Genomic DNA, 12,560 nt, shown 5'->3' on the forward strand with positions numbered 1-12,560 from the left:
TAAGTCTGTCAGGATCCATTCAAAACACTAACATCACTGTTTGAATAAACCCAACAAAACCACAAAGAACTCCAAACCTGAGCCCACAACAAAGCAGTTTGAACTGAAAATGGACCTTTTCCTCTCGGTGTGGTTTTGCAGAGCGGTGTATCTGGTGCGGCACAAGACCACCCGCCAGCGTTTTGCCATGAAGAAGATCAACAAGCAGAACCTGATCCTGAGAAACCAGATCCAGCAGGCCTTTGTGGAGAGAGATATCCTGACATTTGCTGAGAACCCCTTCGTGGTCAGCATGTTCTGCTCCTTTGAGACCAAGCGGCACCTGTGCATGGTTATGGAGTATGTGGAAGGTATGGTTGTTGGTATCCACCCCTCCAAAGGGGCTGTGAATCCCTGATGCAACATGTTGGCAGTGAGCTGAGCCTCTCTGCTGAAGCCAGAAGTCAGCATGAACTTTCCAGTCTTCATTGGAAAGGAAACCCTCCCTTCCTCCTGTGGGATGGCATGGCTGGATCCATAGCACATTTGCTTGGCATTCCACTTAGAAAAAGATTTAAGAGACATAAGTCTTTGTTTGTTAGCAGCCTTTTTAAAAATAAAGTGCCATTTTATGCTGGGGTTGGTTTTCTTCATTGTTTGATTTGCTTATTCTTTGAAATATAATTTGATTTTACTTTATCAGTATATCTTATTATAAGCAATATCCACTGGTGGATAGGATTAATTTCTTATGCCTGGCTTGCTTGACTGAATGTTTGAGAAATAAGATTATAGTTATTGTATCAGTGCTCTTTCAGATAAATTAGTGGAATGAAATCAGATGTATTGACAATAGGAAATTTTAATATTAATTCCTCTTTGCAAGTAGAAATGAAGGTCGACTGAAATGTGTGGCCAGTGTTCCCAAGGAAGCTTCAATCAGGAGACCACAGACTTATTTTCTTCAAGGCTTTCTTCAGTTTGCAAGTGGCATCTGTACAATTCCTGTCCAAGCCTGCCCAACATATATGGCTCTCAATTTTCCTAGGATTTTAATATTTGTTTTAAGTTCCAGACAGAGTACAGAGAGATCTTCAGAATTCTTCCTAACAGGGTTGTGAGAGACAGCCTTTAGAAAACCTGGTCTAATCTTGTACTGCAGACCCATAGCTGTTGTTTCTTACTGATATTTGCCATTTCAACATGACACATGTGCAACTGTTTTGTTTCTAGGAGGTGATTGTGCTACACTTCTCAAGAACATTGGTGCCCTACCCGTTGATATGGCAAGGATGTATTTTGCTGAGACTGTTCTGGCACTGGAGTACCTACACAATTATGGGATTGTTCACCGTGACCTAAAACCTGATAAGTAAGTCTTGGGGCCCTCAGAGGGAACAGATCCAGTCCTTCAAGGGCTTTCTCTGTTGGTAGCAGGACATGGGGGCTGGAGACAGCACTGATCTTCAACAGCATCTGTCATGTTGGAGGTTTTATGGAGTCTCTTGCACCTGATGTAGAAGCAGATAGGCACTGAAAAGGGTGGAAGGAATGTCCTCAGGTATTATCCCAAAGATGTTGCTACACTGATGGTGTTTTGGCAGAAGATATCCCATTCCTGGCTACCTTGTCTGCTCTGTGATATTTGGCTGCATAGGAGGTTTTTTCCAGGTGTTTAATGGGGGTGTAACACTGAGATCATCCTTTGCATTATCTTTTTGTTTGAAATTGCTTTTGGGAAACAATTAAATGAATGTTGCATTGTTTTACTTCTCTTTCTTTTAGTCTCCTGATAACTTCAATGGGTCATATTAAACTAACAGACTTTGGACTGTCCAAAATTGGGTTAATGAGTCTTACAACTAATCTTTATGAGGGCCACATTGAGAAGGATACCAGGGAATTCCTGGACAAGCAGGTAAGCTGAAAAATTTTGTCTGTTGATGTGGAATCAGATGCAGGATTCTGTCATGGGATAGAATCAGAGTTAGTAGCATTCCTTCTCTGCCTTGATGTTGTGCACTGTAAAATGGGAGGAAAACATACAAGTCCATTCTCATGTTTGTACATAAATTGATATAGTTTGTTATTTCAGCTTCTTGTTTTGGAGTCATGCACTTCAGCTCTTAGTTTAGGATGCTGAAAGGATGGCCCAGGCAGCAGTGCAGGTGTAAAGAGAAGTTGGTTTAGGGATGTAACATGGATTGTGCTGAAGGTTGTTCCACGATCTCCCCCTTCTGGTGCTTAGAAAGTTCTTGGCAAGTTTCTATATGTTTCTTGTAATTTTGTCTAACGGCTTAAACATTGATTTTTATCCCCATGATATTTACTAAGGGTCATTTTTCTCCTTAGCCTTCATTTTGCTAGGCTTAACCAGCTAAGTTCTTGCAGCTAACAAGATAGATTTTCCTTTGATGAACGAATAGCTCTTGCATGTAACTCCTTCTGTTTGAGTTGATATTTTCTGGACGTGGTTGAAGGAACTGTTCTGGATGCAGGCTCACCAGTGCCTTGTATAATGGGATTAAAAAATGCTCCTCTCTTCTGAAAATACCTAGGATCACAGCTGAATTTTTCAGCTGAATTCTTACTTGTGCCAAATGTTGATTCATAATTATCCTGTGGTGTTGTCTTCCTGTTGTCTTCTGAGTAAGGATGCTTTTTCTAACAGAACTCTCCTAGGTCATTAGATCATATTCTTGTACTTTACAGTGGTACATTTTTTACAACTGTTTTGTTATTGTTGTTGCTGCTTCTAAGCCCCAGGCAATTTAGATCTTCCAAGGTAATTTCCTTAGCCATTGTCCATGCCAGCTGTACCTCCCAAGATTAAGGCTGAAGTGTGTAATCATGCTGGGCTGCTAATTCTGCATCTGTGAAACTAAATTCTGTTAGCACAGAGATGTGAGAGGTTTGTCAAAACTCAGTTCCTGAGAGCTGTAGCTGTGCCAGCAGACATCCATCAAGCTGTCAGACCCCAACACACAGAATATGCATTTTTCCCATATGCTTTCCCGTGCATGCACCAAAGCACTATTTAGCTGGCATGTCCACACTAGGAACATTTAATTTCACGTGATGTTATTTCTGTGCAGGTAATGTCTTCAAATATAGACTCTTGCTCCATGGAAGTAGTTCACAGCATGAAGTGGTTAATGGCAAAACATTAATAACTTCCTTGTAAAGGTCTGAAGCGGGGAAAGAAAGAAAGAAAGAAAGAAAGAAGAAAAACAAAATAAGCTTTGACATGCATTTGGCAATTTGTAAATTTATTGCTCTCTTGCACGTTTCTCTTGAGGTGTGTGGGACTCCAGAGTACATTGCACCAGAAGTGATCCTGCGCCAGGGCTACGGGAAGCCCGTGGATTGGTGGGCCATGGGAATCATCCTCTACGAGTTCCTGGTTGGCTGTGTTCCTTTCTTTGGGGACACACCTGAAGAGCTCTTTGGACAAGTGATCAGTGGTGGGTTTCTGCTCTGGCTCTGAAGGGGTTTCCAAATGTGCTGTGAAAACATTGAGGATTCGCAGTTTAGTCAGGAAGGACTAGGTATAAAATAATGGGGATTAATTTCAGTGTTTCTAAATTTCTATGTCAAAGCAGCTTGCATCTGATTTCAGCTATGGAAACTTGTGTTGCTTAACATCTTCCTAAATATTTTCCTAAATCATGGTGTGGGAGTCATACAAATCCTTGTGGGATTGAGGAAAAATATTTGGGGATATTTCTGTTCTGTCTTTTAACTTAAATGATGGAGAATTTGAAAGGAGTAGCCACCAACTGGTCTATTTCAGGCTGATTTTGGTTATTGTTTTTGTAGGTCCAAATGCTCGTCAATTAGTAATTTTGTATTAGTGAAATGAAAGGAAATTCTGGGCACAATACATTGAAGTTGTTTTACTCAGTACCCTCACATCTTGTGGCTTTTTAAACCTTTCTCATGCGTGGAGTTGGACAGACAATTGCTTTGTGTTCACTCAGTGAATATGCCAGTGAAATAATTTTCTATTGGGAATGCTTTCTGAAGCAGTAAGTTTTTAACACACTTGGCAAATGTCCTTTGTAAAAAGAAAATTTCATCAAAGCACTAAATATGATGCATGAAATCGTTACCTGTGAATTGTTCTCTCTGTTCCAAGTATAACGACTCTGGAATGTGCAGGCAGGAGATACAGCCACAGTATTGTCACTGCCTTTGTTTATGGATTGTCACGGAAGTCCCATTTCATACTTTATTAATAGAGTCCTTAAAGCATTTTTTTTTTGTCTCCACAAGCACTGCTTGGATTGACAGCAGCTTTAGCTGATGCTGAATTTTATGCATTTTGAAAAATGTCAATGCTTGAATTATATTAAGCTGCTGAATTCAAGGTATTTACGCTTCTGGGGCAGTTCTCAACGCTGCACTTTGAGGTGTAGGACTATGAATGGTTATTCAAATTAGTTGGGAAGCTGGTGGAAAATGTCAAGTCTCTTTTTGTCCCCAGATGAAATTGCCTGGCCAGAAGGAGATGATGCACTGCCCCCAGATGCCCAGGACCTCATTTCTAAGCTTCTCCGCCAAAATCCCCTGGAAAGAATGGGAACAGGTAAGAGCCTTGTGCACAGGAAAACACTGCCCAGAAGCAGGGGATGAAGGCACCTTGCCATGATGCACACCCACTCGTGCTGAGGAATGCTCATGTAGAGCTGGGGAGCAGTTTATGCTGGATTCAGTGTGGTGGAGCTCTGGGAATTGGTGCCACATATCCATGAGCCAGGCAGATTTTACTGTCCTGTCTGGGAAGCAGGAAAGGGGCACTGTCAGCTTGGCAACATCACTTCTCTGATTTGTGCTGTTCCATTATTGGCTTGAGGGTTGTGTCTCCATTTGAGCAGTGTATAATCAGATTTCTTTGAAGTTCTCTTTGAGTAGAAGCTTAATCCCTGCCATGGATGTGAATTCCTGGGTGTAATAAAGAAAATGAAAACTTTCCCATTCCTAGAGGCCTGTAGTGTAGAATTCTCCAAACATCCAGCAAAGTCTGATAATCTGTTTGGCAAAGTCAGAGATGTCTGTCAGTCTTTCTGTATTATAATGTCAGGTTGGAAGTTTTACAAGCCAACAATTCTCATTTCCTCATAGTAAATAATAATAAATAACCTCTAGCTACATTCATGTTTTAAAGTAATTTGTGCAACACTGTGGTTTCACATGACAGCTCATCTTTCATTGATTTGATTAGTTTAATTTAATTTGGGATTTTCAATTCAAAACTACACTTTAAGGATAAAAAAAAGGCTTAGAGATAAATATATAACAATTCCAAAAGGTACATGTATTCAGCAGATTTAGCACATGTGCACACAAGGGTGATGAATAGATCATGAATTAATAATGATATCAGATGGTTTTCACATGTTCTTCTCTACTTAAAATCCATGTACTTGAAAGATGTTGCTGTCATGGAAAAGATGTAGAGTTTCTAGCCTTATAAAAGGAGTTGATGGACTGATTTTTTTTGATTTCTTATATACCTGTAGTGCTGAGACTGCTGTTTCATTTTGCATGTTGTAGTGCCACTGGCACTCAGCAAACCTTTTATCTCTTTTCCTCTGCTCTTTTCTTTTCTAAAAAGATGGTAGCATCTGCAATGAATATTAATTTAGTTTTAAAAAAATGCATAAATGGGTAGACAGATAGTCTTTACTTTTTCCTTCTGGGTACCCAAGCTTCTGAGCTTAATAACAATAGATACTAATTCAGGAAGATAGGTGAGCCCTGTCTTGTTCTAGGCACATGAATGAGTTTATTCACAACAGTGGAGTTGTGAGTTGTCACTCACATTCTAAGTGGCTCTTAGAGTTTGCTCTCTTTATTCAGTTATGAACAAGATGGTGGTCAGAGTTTGAACATTTTAAATTAAGGTGTTCTGAATCTTGAACTCGCTGTGGAATGCAACAGCAGATGCTGTCTTCCAGTCTCTGTGTTGTTGCTGAGCAGGAAGAGGAGGTGGGAAGGAGGAAATCTTGTTCAGGTTTTATCCTGCATGACCACTTTGGTAAAAGGATAAATTGTTTCTCAAAATTCCTGGAAAATGTGTGACTTAAAAATACTCGAGTACATTCTCTTAGGCTCTTGATATTTTTAGCGTTTGTTTTTCATGGTATGCAAATGCTGAAAGAAATACTCTGCAATAAAAGGTGCTTATTTCAGGTAGTGCCTTTGAAGTGAAGCAGCATCGGTTCTTTAAAGATCTGGACTGGAATGGATTACTCCGGCAGAAAGCTGAATTCATCCCACAGCTGGAATCTGAGGATGACACAAGCTATTTTGACAGTAAGGCTCGAGATTTGGCCTAAACAGCATCATATTTCTTGTGCATATTTCATTTCTGAAATTGTTAGAGATAAGTAATTTTAGAAATTGAATAAAACGCTTGATGGGAATTGCTTTAAAAAGTTTCTTTTGAATGCCAAGGAAGGTTTCTTTGAAGGCAAATTAATTTTAAATGAAAAAATGTTGCTGCTGGAGTCAGTTGGCCTTTCACTGGTGCCTGTGCTCCTGCCAGCCATGGGCCTGCAGTGAGAGGTGCTGCCATTGTCATGCTGGGTTCATTAAACTTCGTCCAAAGCATTTGGTAAATCCAAATTCCTTGAGTTTTTGAGCAACATGATCTTTCCCTAGTGACTCTTTTCAGCCAATAAATGTTTAAAAAAAAACCCAAAACAAGCCCTAGACCTTGAAGACAAGTATGTGGGGAAAATTCTTAAGAGATTTGAAGTAATTTGAATTATTTTTGCTGCAAGTGTATAGTTTGATTTTAGTATTACTAGCTCTAATGAGATATGAAGTGTCTGTCTGGTGTGTATAAATGTCTGGGAACTGCCATGGTATCAGTGCTATGTAAGGTTCCTGGTATTTCAAGATAAGCACCAGACAGAGTCAGTGCTCTTGGGAGAGAGGGGAGGAGCATCACAGGAGGGATGGAGAGATCTCTGTTCCCAGAGCCTCTGCTCCCTAACTTTTCTCATTTGACTTGGGGAGCTGAACAGGTGGAAGGGACTTGGTCAGGCTGAGGTCTTTCCCCCTCTCCAGCTGCACAATGGGATACTGGCTGTTTCAGTTCCCTGAGAAATGGAAGTTTCTGCTCTTCATCAATGGAATCTCTCCCATCTTGGCCTGGTTGAATCTTTGTGAAGCACATTTTTGCTCTGCTCCTGTGCTTTGCTGAGAGTGAAAGGAGGGAGAGAGCAGCTGCCTCCAGCCCCTTGGCTGTCACACTGCACAAGCAGTGATTCCATTTAGTGCTCTTCCAGTTTGGGGAAGGGGCTTTTAGGCTGGAGGTTGTTTGGAGAGGTAGGATTGGGAGAGAGAGGTGGGTTGGGAAATCTCTGTGGTTGCTGCAGAGAGCAGCTAGAGTCAAGGTGTGCAGAGGGGGCAAGGTGGGTTTTCTGCATGTATTGGGGTTGTACTGGTGCAGCATGCATGGAGAAACTGATGTGGTGGGCTGTCCTCACCACTGACTGCACTTACAGGATGGGGAAACTTTGGTCACTGAGTTGGGTCAGTGACTGGCAGAGGCCCAGTGCAGCAGCCAGGAGCAGATCCTGGTGGATGAAAGCAAAACCACTGGGTCTGTCAAGCCAGAACCATGGGAGACTCCCCAGGCGCCCTGGCACACTCAGTGTCAGGGTAACCTTGGTGTGAGTCCTTTATAAAGGCTGGAATTCTCACATCAGGAAATATCTCACATAGACACTGATAGGAGTAGTGTTGCTGTCATAAACCCTAATGCAGAAAATGTTAGAATGTATAAAAGTAGCTTTCTGGCTGATGTGGTGCAGTAAATTTGGCTCAGTGTAGTTATCAGCTTTCTGTAGCCAAACTTATTAGTGCCCACCCTACAAAATCCAGTGTGGCTGGCTTAGAAATCCAGTGCTGCAAATCTCAAAGCACAAAATCTCTTTGGAAGAAGTTTTTGCATTAAAAATAGCTTTGCATATTGGCTGCTTGCCCATTTTCTTTCACAAAATCTAATCCTTTTCCTAGTTGCAAGAGGGAAAAGAAGAGATTTTCTTTGGGGTAAATATTTTTATTTTTTCAAGTAGGCTTGTATGTATGTATGCAGGATAGACTTTGTATAATCAAAAAGCTGTTTATTGGGAAGTTGGACAGTGAATTGTTTCCATGTTTCCTTCCACATCATTGTTTGCTGTAGGGAAGAAATATCCCTACCATGGAAGGTCTGCAGGATTAGGCACCTTTTGAGTATCAGCTGCTTCCAGAATGGAATACAGCTGACAGGATAAGATAAATTCAGTGCCAAGGAGATATTCTTCACTGGCAATTGCACGGGATGAGCAAAAACCGGCTGGATATGTTTCAGTATTAAGGGAAATACCCTGCATGGTGTATAAACATTCCAAGTTCTTTAAGCAGACCAGCAGCAATGCTTGAGGTGTGAGTTGCCAGCACTCCCCCACTGATGGAAGTGCCATGTCTTGTTCCCAGCCCGTTCAGAACGGTACCAGCACCTGGATTCAGAAGAAGAGGAGGACACTAATGATGATGATCATGTGGAAATTCGGCAGTTTTCCTCGTGCTCACCCAGGTTCAGCAAGGTAGGGACATGCTAACTTGTTGAAAGAAAACAATCTAGAGAGGAACACCATTTCTTTGCTTTGTATGGGGCAGATTTTAATCATGTGGATGCTCTGTGGGATCTCATGGTAGTATTCACTGAGGAAAGAAAACACTGCATGAGTTGTTTATTCAGTGGTAGTTTGTCACCTGTTAGAAGGTGAGTACCAGAATAATTGGAGAATGACATTTTATATATCTTAATGTTTCACTAATATGCAGGGCATTGTGTAGTTCTCTTCCGCATCTGATGCAGTCTGATGTTTTCACCAATGATCTGGATGCTGGCATAGGGAGTATCCAAAACTTGCTTTGAGCAGTGTCCTTCTGAAAGGACCTTCCATAGGTGACAAGATGATTTTGGGAAGAAAAAAAATTCTGACATTTGGAATAAGGTCTAAAATCGAAGGGGTAAGAACATCAGTGAAGTTTACATCACTCACTGTCTCAAATACAGCCTGAGGAGCAAAAGGCAAGGTGACAATTTCAAAGAGAAGGGTCTCAGCACATAGTCCTTCACAAGTTAGATGTGCCAAATTCTGGAAGCAATAATTTTCCATACTGGTCTTACCAGTAGGAAGGCCATAGCTGGAGTATTTTGGTCTGTACTGGGCAACGTTCTTGAAAAAATGGAGTCCAGAGGAAAACAATGAGAATTACCTGAGTTCTACAAAACATAAAATCTCGGGTGTTTTCAAATACATAACTAAAAGGAAGGGACTACATTGGTCTTCCTGATAAAATATAATATGTTTGGGAGGGGCAGAAGGGAGAAAAAATGCTGTTTTGAGGAGGCAGCCACTTCATGAATTGCATTTCCCTCTTAGTGAGAAGGGAGAAGGAATTTTACTTAGGAGCTCTGAAAGGTATTTTGGTTTTTCACAACAGTTCCTCCAGTTTTCCACTGCTGAAGTCAGATTTTAAGGACCAGTTTGTTCTTTGTCCTCAACCAGGCTACAGTGGTTTAAATAACAGTTACTCTTAATTTAATGGAGTTGCTCCTGATTTGCATGACTAAAAGTATGTTTAAAATTGGACCTGAGGATTAGTTGGTGTTTTGAAAAAGTTCTCATGAGTACGTAAGAGTTTCTTTTCTCTGCCTTTTCTCACCATGAGTATTACTCATTTGTTAGACTGAAGCTTTTCTTTAGGGTTCAATGTTTTTGCCACAAAAAGAAAAAGTTCACTTTTAATGAATTTATTTTAAGACCTGGAAAATTATACAGCATTTGTAATGTGGGAGGCATAAAAGGCTCATTATATTTTGAAATTCTTGTCTGACAATTCAGCCATATGATTTATTAATAGTTATCTTGTTGATGCTCTGAATTTTTAATAACATTATTTTCATTAATCTCTTCTTATGTAAATTAGGTCCACAGTCAAGTGTAGTTTTAAAAGGATGGATTTTTTTGCTTAATCATTTAATTATTTGAAGACGGCTGTAAAACCAAGAAAGGCACTTTCATTAAGCTGTCAGCATTATAGTAGATTCCTTGAGGAGGGCAGGACTTTTTTGTTCTGAAATAAGCTTGGGGCAATGCTGATAGACTGATAATGAAATGGGGTCATGAGCATGATGCCTATCACTGAAGTGAATTTGTGTAGTAAGGTTTCAAGATCCAGATGCCAGCCTTCAAGAGTTGTGCAGCTGTCTTTAGCAATAGTTCCTCTTGGATTTGAGAATCATTAAAACCAAAAATCAAAGTAATTTCATGAAGTTTGTCTGTATTTCTGTTGTGTTTGCAAAGGAGAGGCATTGGATGCTGTTGTAGAAAAGCATTTTAGTGTTTCTGAGGCTGGGCCTTTTCCTTTCCTCCTTGGCACACCTTGAGCATGTCACACGTGCACTGTTACTTGGTCAAAGAGCATTATCAAGCTCAGGCTTTCAGGGGGGAATTTCAAGAGGAGATTTTTCCCCTTGCTCAGAAAAGGCCCAGGGTTGGTTTTCCCTGCTCAGAAGGATCTTTTGCTGCCCACAGGTGTACAGCAGCATGGAACGACTTTCCATCCACGAGGAGAGGAAGACTCCGCCACCAACCAAGCGGAGCCTGAGCGAGGAGAAGGACGATCGGCTGGACAGCCTGGGCGGCCTGAAGAGCCGCGACCGCAGCTGGGTCATTGGCTCTCCTGAAATGTGAGTGCTCTGCAACTGAGTCTTCACTTCTCCCACAGCAGCTAAGAAAAGCCAGCCAAAACTTTCTATGACCAGTGTTTAGTGAGGAGAGCTTCTTGTGTTGTACTTCTGCAAGAGAAGCCTGGATTGGATAGCTAAAAGTGAATGTGTAGAGCCTCTACAGTCCTTGAATGTATCTAGTTAAGTACTAACATCTAATTCTGTAGCAAATACTTTTAATGAATTTAAAGGTATTCTAACCTTAAGGGCAGATTTTGTATGTTACGTCAGACTTGTACCCACATCAGTTTTGTTTTAAATTAATGCAAATTCTGGTGTTGCCAGACTTTGACCTTTTGTTACAAAGCAGAGAAATCATTAGGAAAGTTCAAAGTTTCAGAAGTTCAGAATATGCCCGAAAAATCTTGTGCTCTAATAAAAAATGTCAGTAAAATATATGAATACCCACAATTTGGATACCTGCCATGTTTCTGGCATTACTGAAAGCTTACTTTATAAAAGGGATGTCTCTCATTTTGTGCAACCCCTGTAAAACCTTTACACTAATGTTTGGCATTACAAAAAGCACAAAATGTGGCTCTGACCTACTCTGTATGACTCCCTTAAAAATGTTTTACAGATTGCACTCATAACTGAGGTGCACTTCATTTTGCATTAGGGCTTCCTGGCTTCTAATTTAGAGCAACTTTGAAAGAAAAATTCAATGAATTCCAAAAGGAACATGGAAGATGATTTGCATTTTGCAAGTGTGATTTTTTAAGAAAATAATACTGAATACCATGTTCAGATGTCACTCTTGCACCGAGGTTGGGGCAAGAACAGGCGAGAGGCAGGATCGTAGAAAAGGCAAAGAAGGCTTTATTCAAAAGAACGGTGTGCTTTTTATAGAGTGGTATGATAGATTCTATTCTATTGCCTAACTAACAGAAACATCTTTCTCACTCACTGTCCTTGAGAGGAACAGAAAAATAATGTAGAAAAACACCACCTGCAAATTGTTTATAATCAACAAGTTATCACATCTTTCCAGCTCCCTAAAACTTCTCACAAGCCGCTGTGAGAAACACTCGCCATTGCTCTCTCTCTGTCCCATGCCATCCACATTCATTGTGTTGTATTTTGCTTTGAGTTTATCCCTTCCTTTCTTAGAAGTTGGAAATCTAAACTCAGGTGATGCCCCAAGCCTTTGTTGTTTCAACTCCCAGGGTTGTAGCTTGGCCATGAAACTTGACCATTAATTGGTTTCGTACGCATGGGGTTGGGTCTATGTCCTGTTTTCACCCTTCCAAGCTGGTCACGGCCTGGCTCACCCGGGCCCATATCTGGTTCTGCCTGCAGCCTGCGCAAGCGCCTGTCCATGTCCGAGTCCTCGCACACGGAGAGCGACTCCAGCCCGCCGCTGACGGTGCGGCGCCGCTGCTCGGGGCTCCTGGACATGCCGCGCTTCGCCATCTCCGCCGAGGACGAGGGCGCCGCGCTCAAACGGCCCCAGTCCGAGGGGATGCTCCTGTCCACGGTGCAGGCGCGCGAGGGGCTGCCCCTGCCCATCCCAGAGCAGCCTGTGGAGCACGAGCTGCAGCTGGACGGGGATGCTGGAGCCACCACCCCCTCCACAACCGCCGGCAGCTCCTCGGCACTGACAGGTATGTGCTTGATGTGGGGCGTCCTGCTCCCCAAGGTTGTGTTGCCTTGCAGAGATGAACTCTGTAAAGCTGGCTCTGGGTGTCAGGGGATGTGAGTGCCTCATGCTAAGCAGATATTTTGGAGTAGTTTTGTGGATGTGCTTGACTTTGAAATAACGCCAGTGGTTTCATCGCCTCAA

At 41.7% G+C, this 12,560-nt stretch overlaps 1 protein-coding gene across 5 annotated transcripts in view; it reads left to right on the forward strand.

Moving 5' to 3' along the window:
- The window catches only part of MAST2 (microtubule associated serine/threonine kinase 2), a 186,454-nt gene that overhangs the window by 159,620 nt on the left and 14,274 nt on the right, over nt 1-12,560 (forward strand). For all 5 annotated transcript variants that reach the window (XM_054285560.1, XM_054285562.1, XM_054285561.1 and 2 more), the window contains 9 exons: nt 142-350; nt 1,213-1,351; nt 1,765-1,897; nt 3,278-3,443; nt 4,466-4,567; nt 6,175-6,297; nt 8,473-8,582; nt 10,584-10,738; nt 12,077-12,381. In XM_054285560.1, coding sequence (XP_054141535.1) covers nt 142-350; nt 1,213-1,351; nt 1,765-1,897; nt 3,278-3,443; nt 4,466-4,567; nt 6,175-6,297; nt 8,473-8,582; nt 10,584-10,738; nt 12,077-12,381 — 1,442 coding nt within the window. The remainder of the gene's footprint in view (nt 1-141; nt 351-1,212; nt 1,352-1,764; nt 1,898-3,277; nt 3,444-4,465; nt 4,568-6,174; nt 6,298-8,472; nt 8,583-10,583; nt 10,739-12,076; nt 12,382-12,560) is intronic.

This window comes from Melozone crissalis, unplaced genomic scaffold (genome assembly GCF_028551555.1).
Source record: "Melozone crissalis strain CALT ecotype California unplaced genomic scaffold, PUWL_Pcris_2 ptg000045l_1, whole genome shotgun sequence".
In the NCBI taxonomy this organism is placed as follows: domain Eukaryota; kingdom Metazoa; phylum Chordata; class Aves; order Passeriformes; family Passerellidae; genus Melozone; species Melozone crissalis.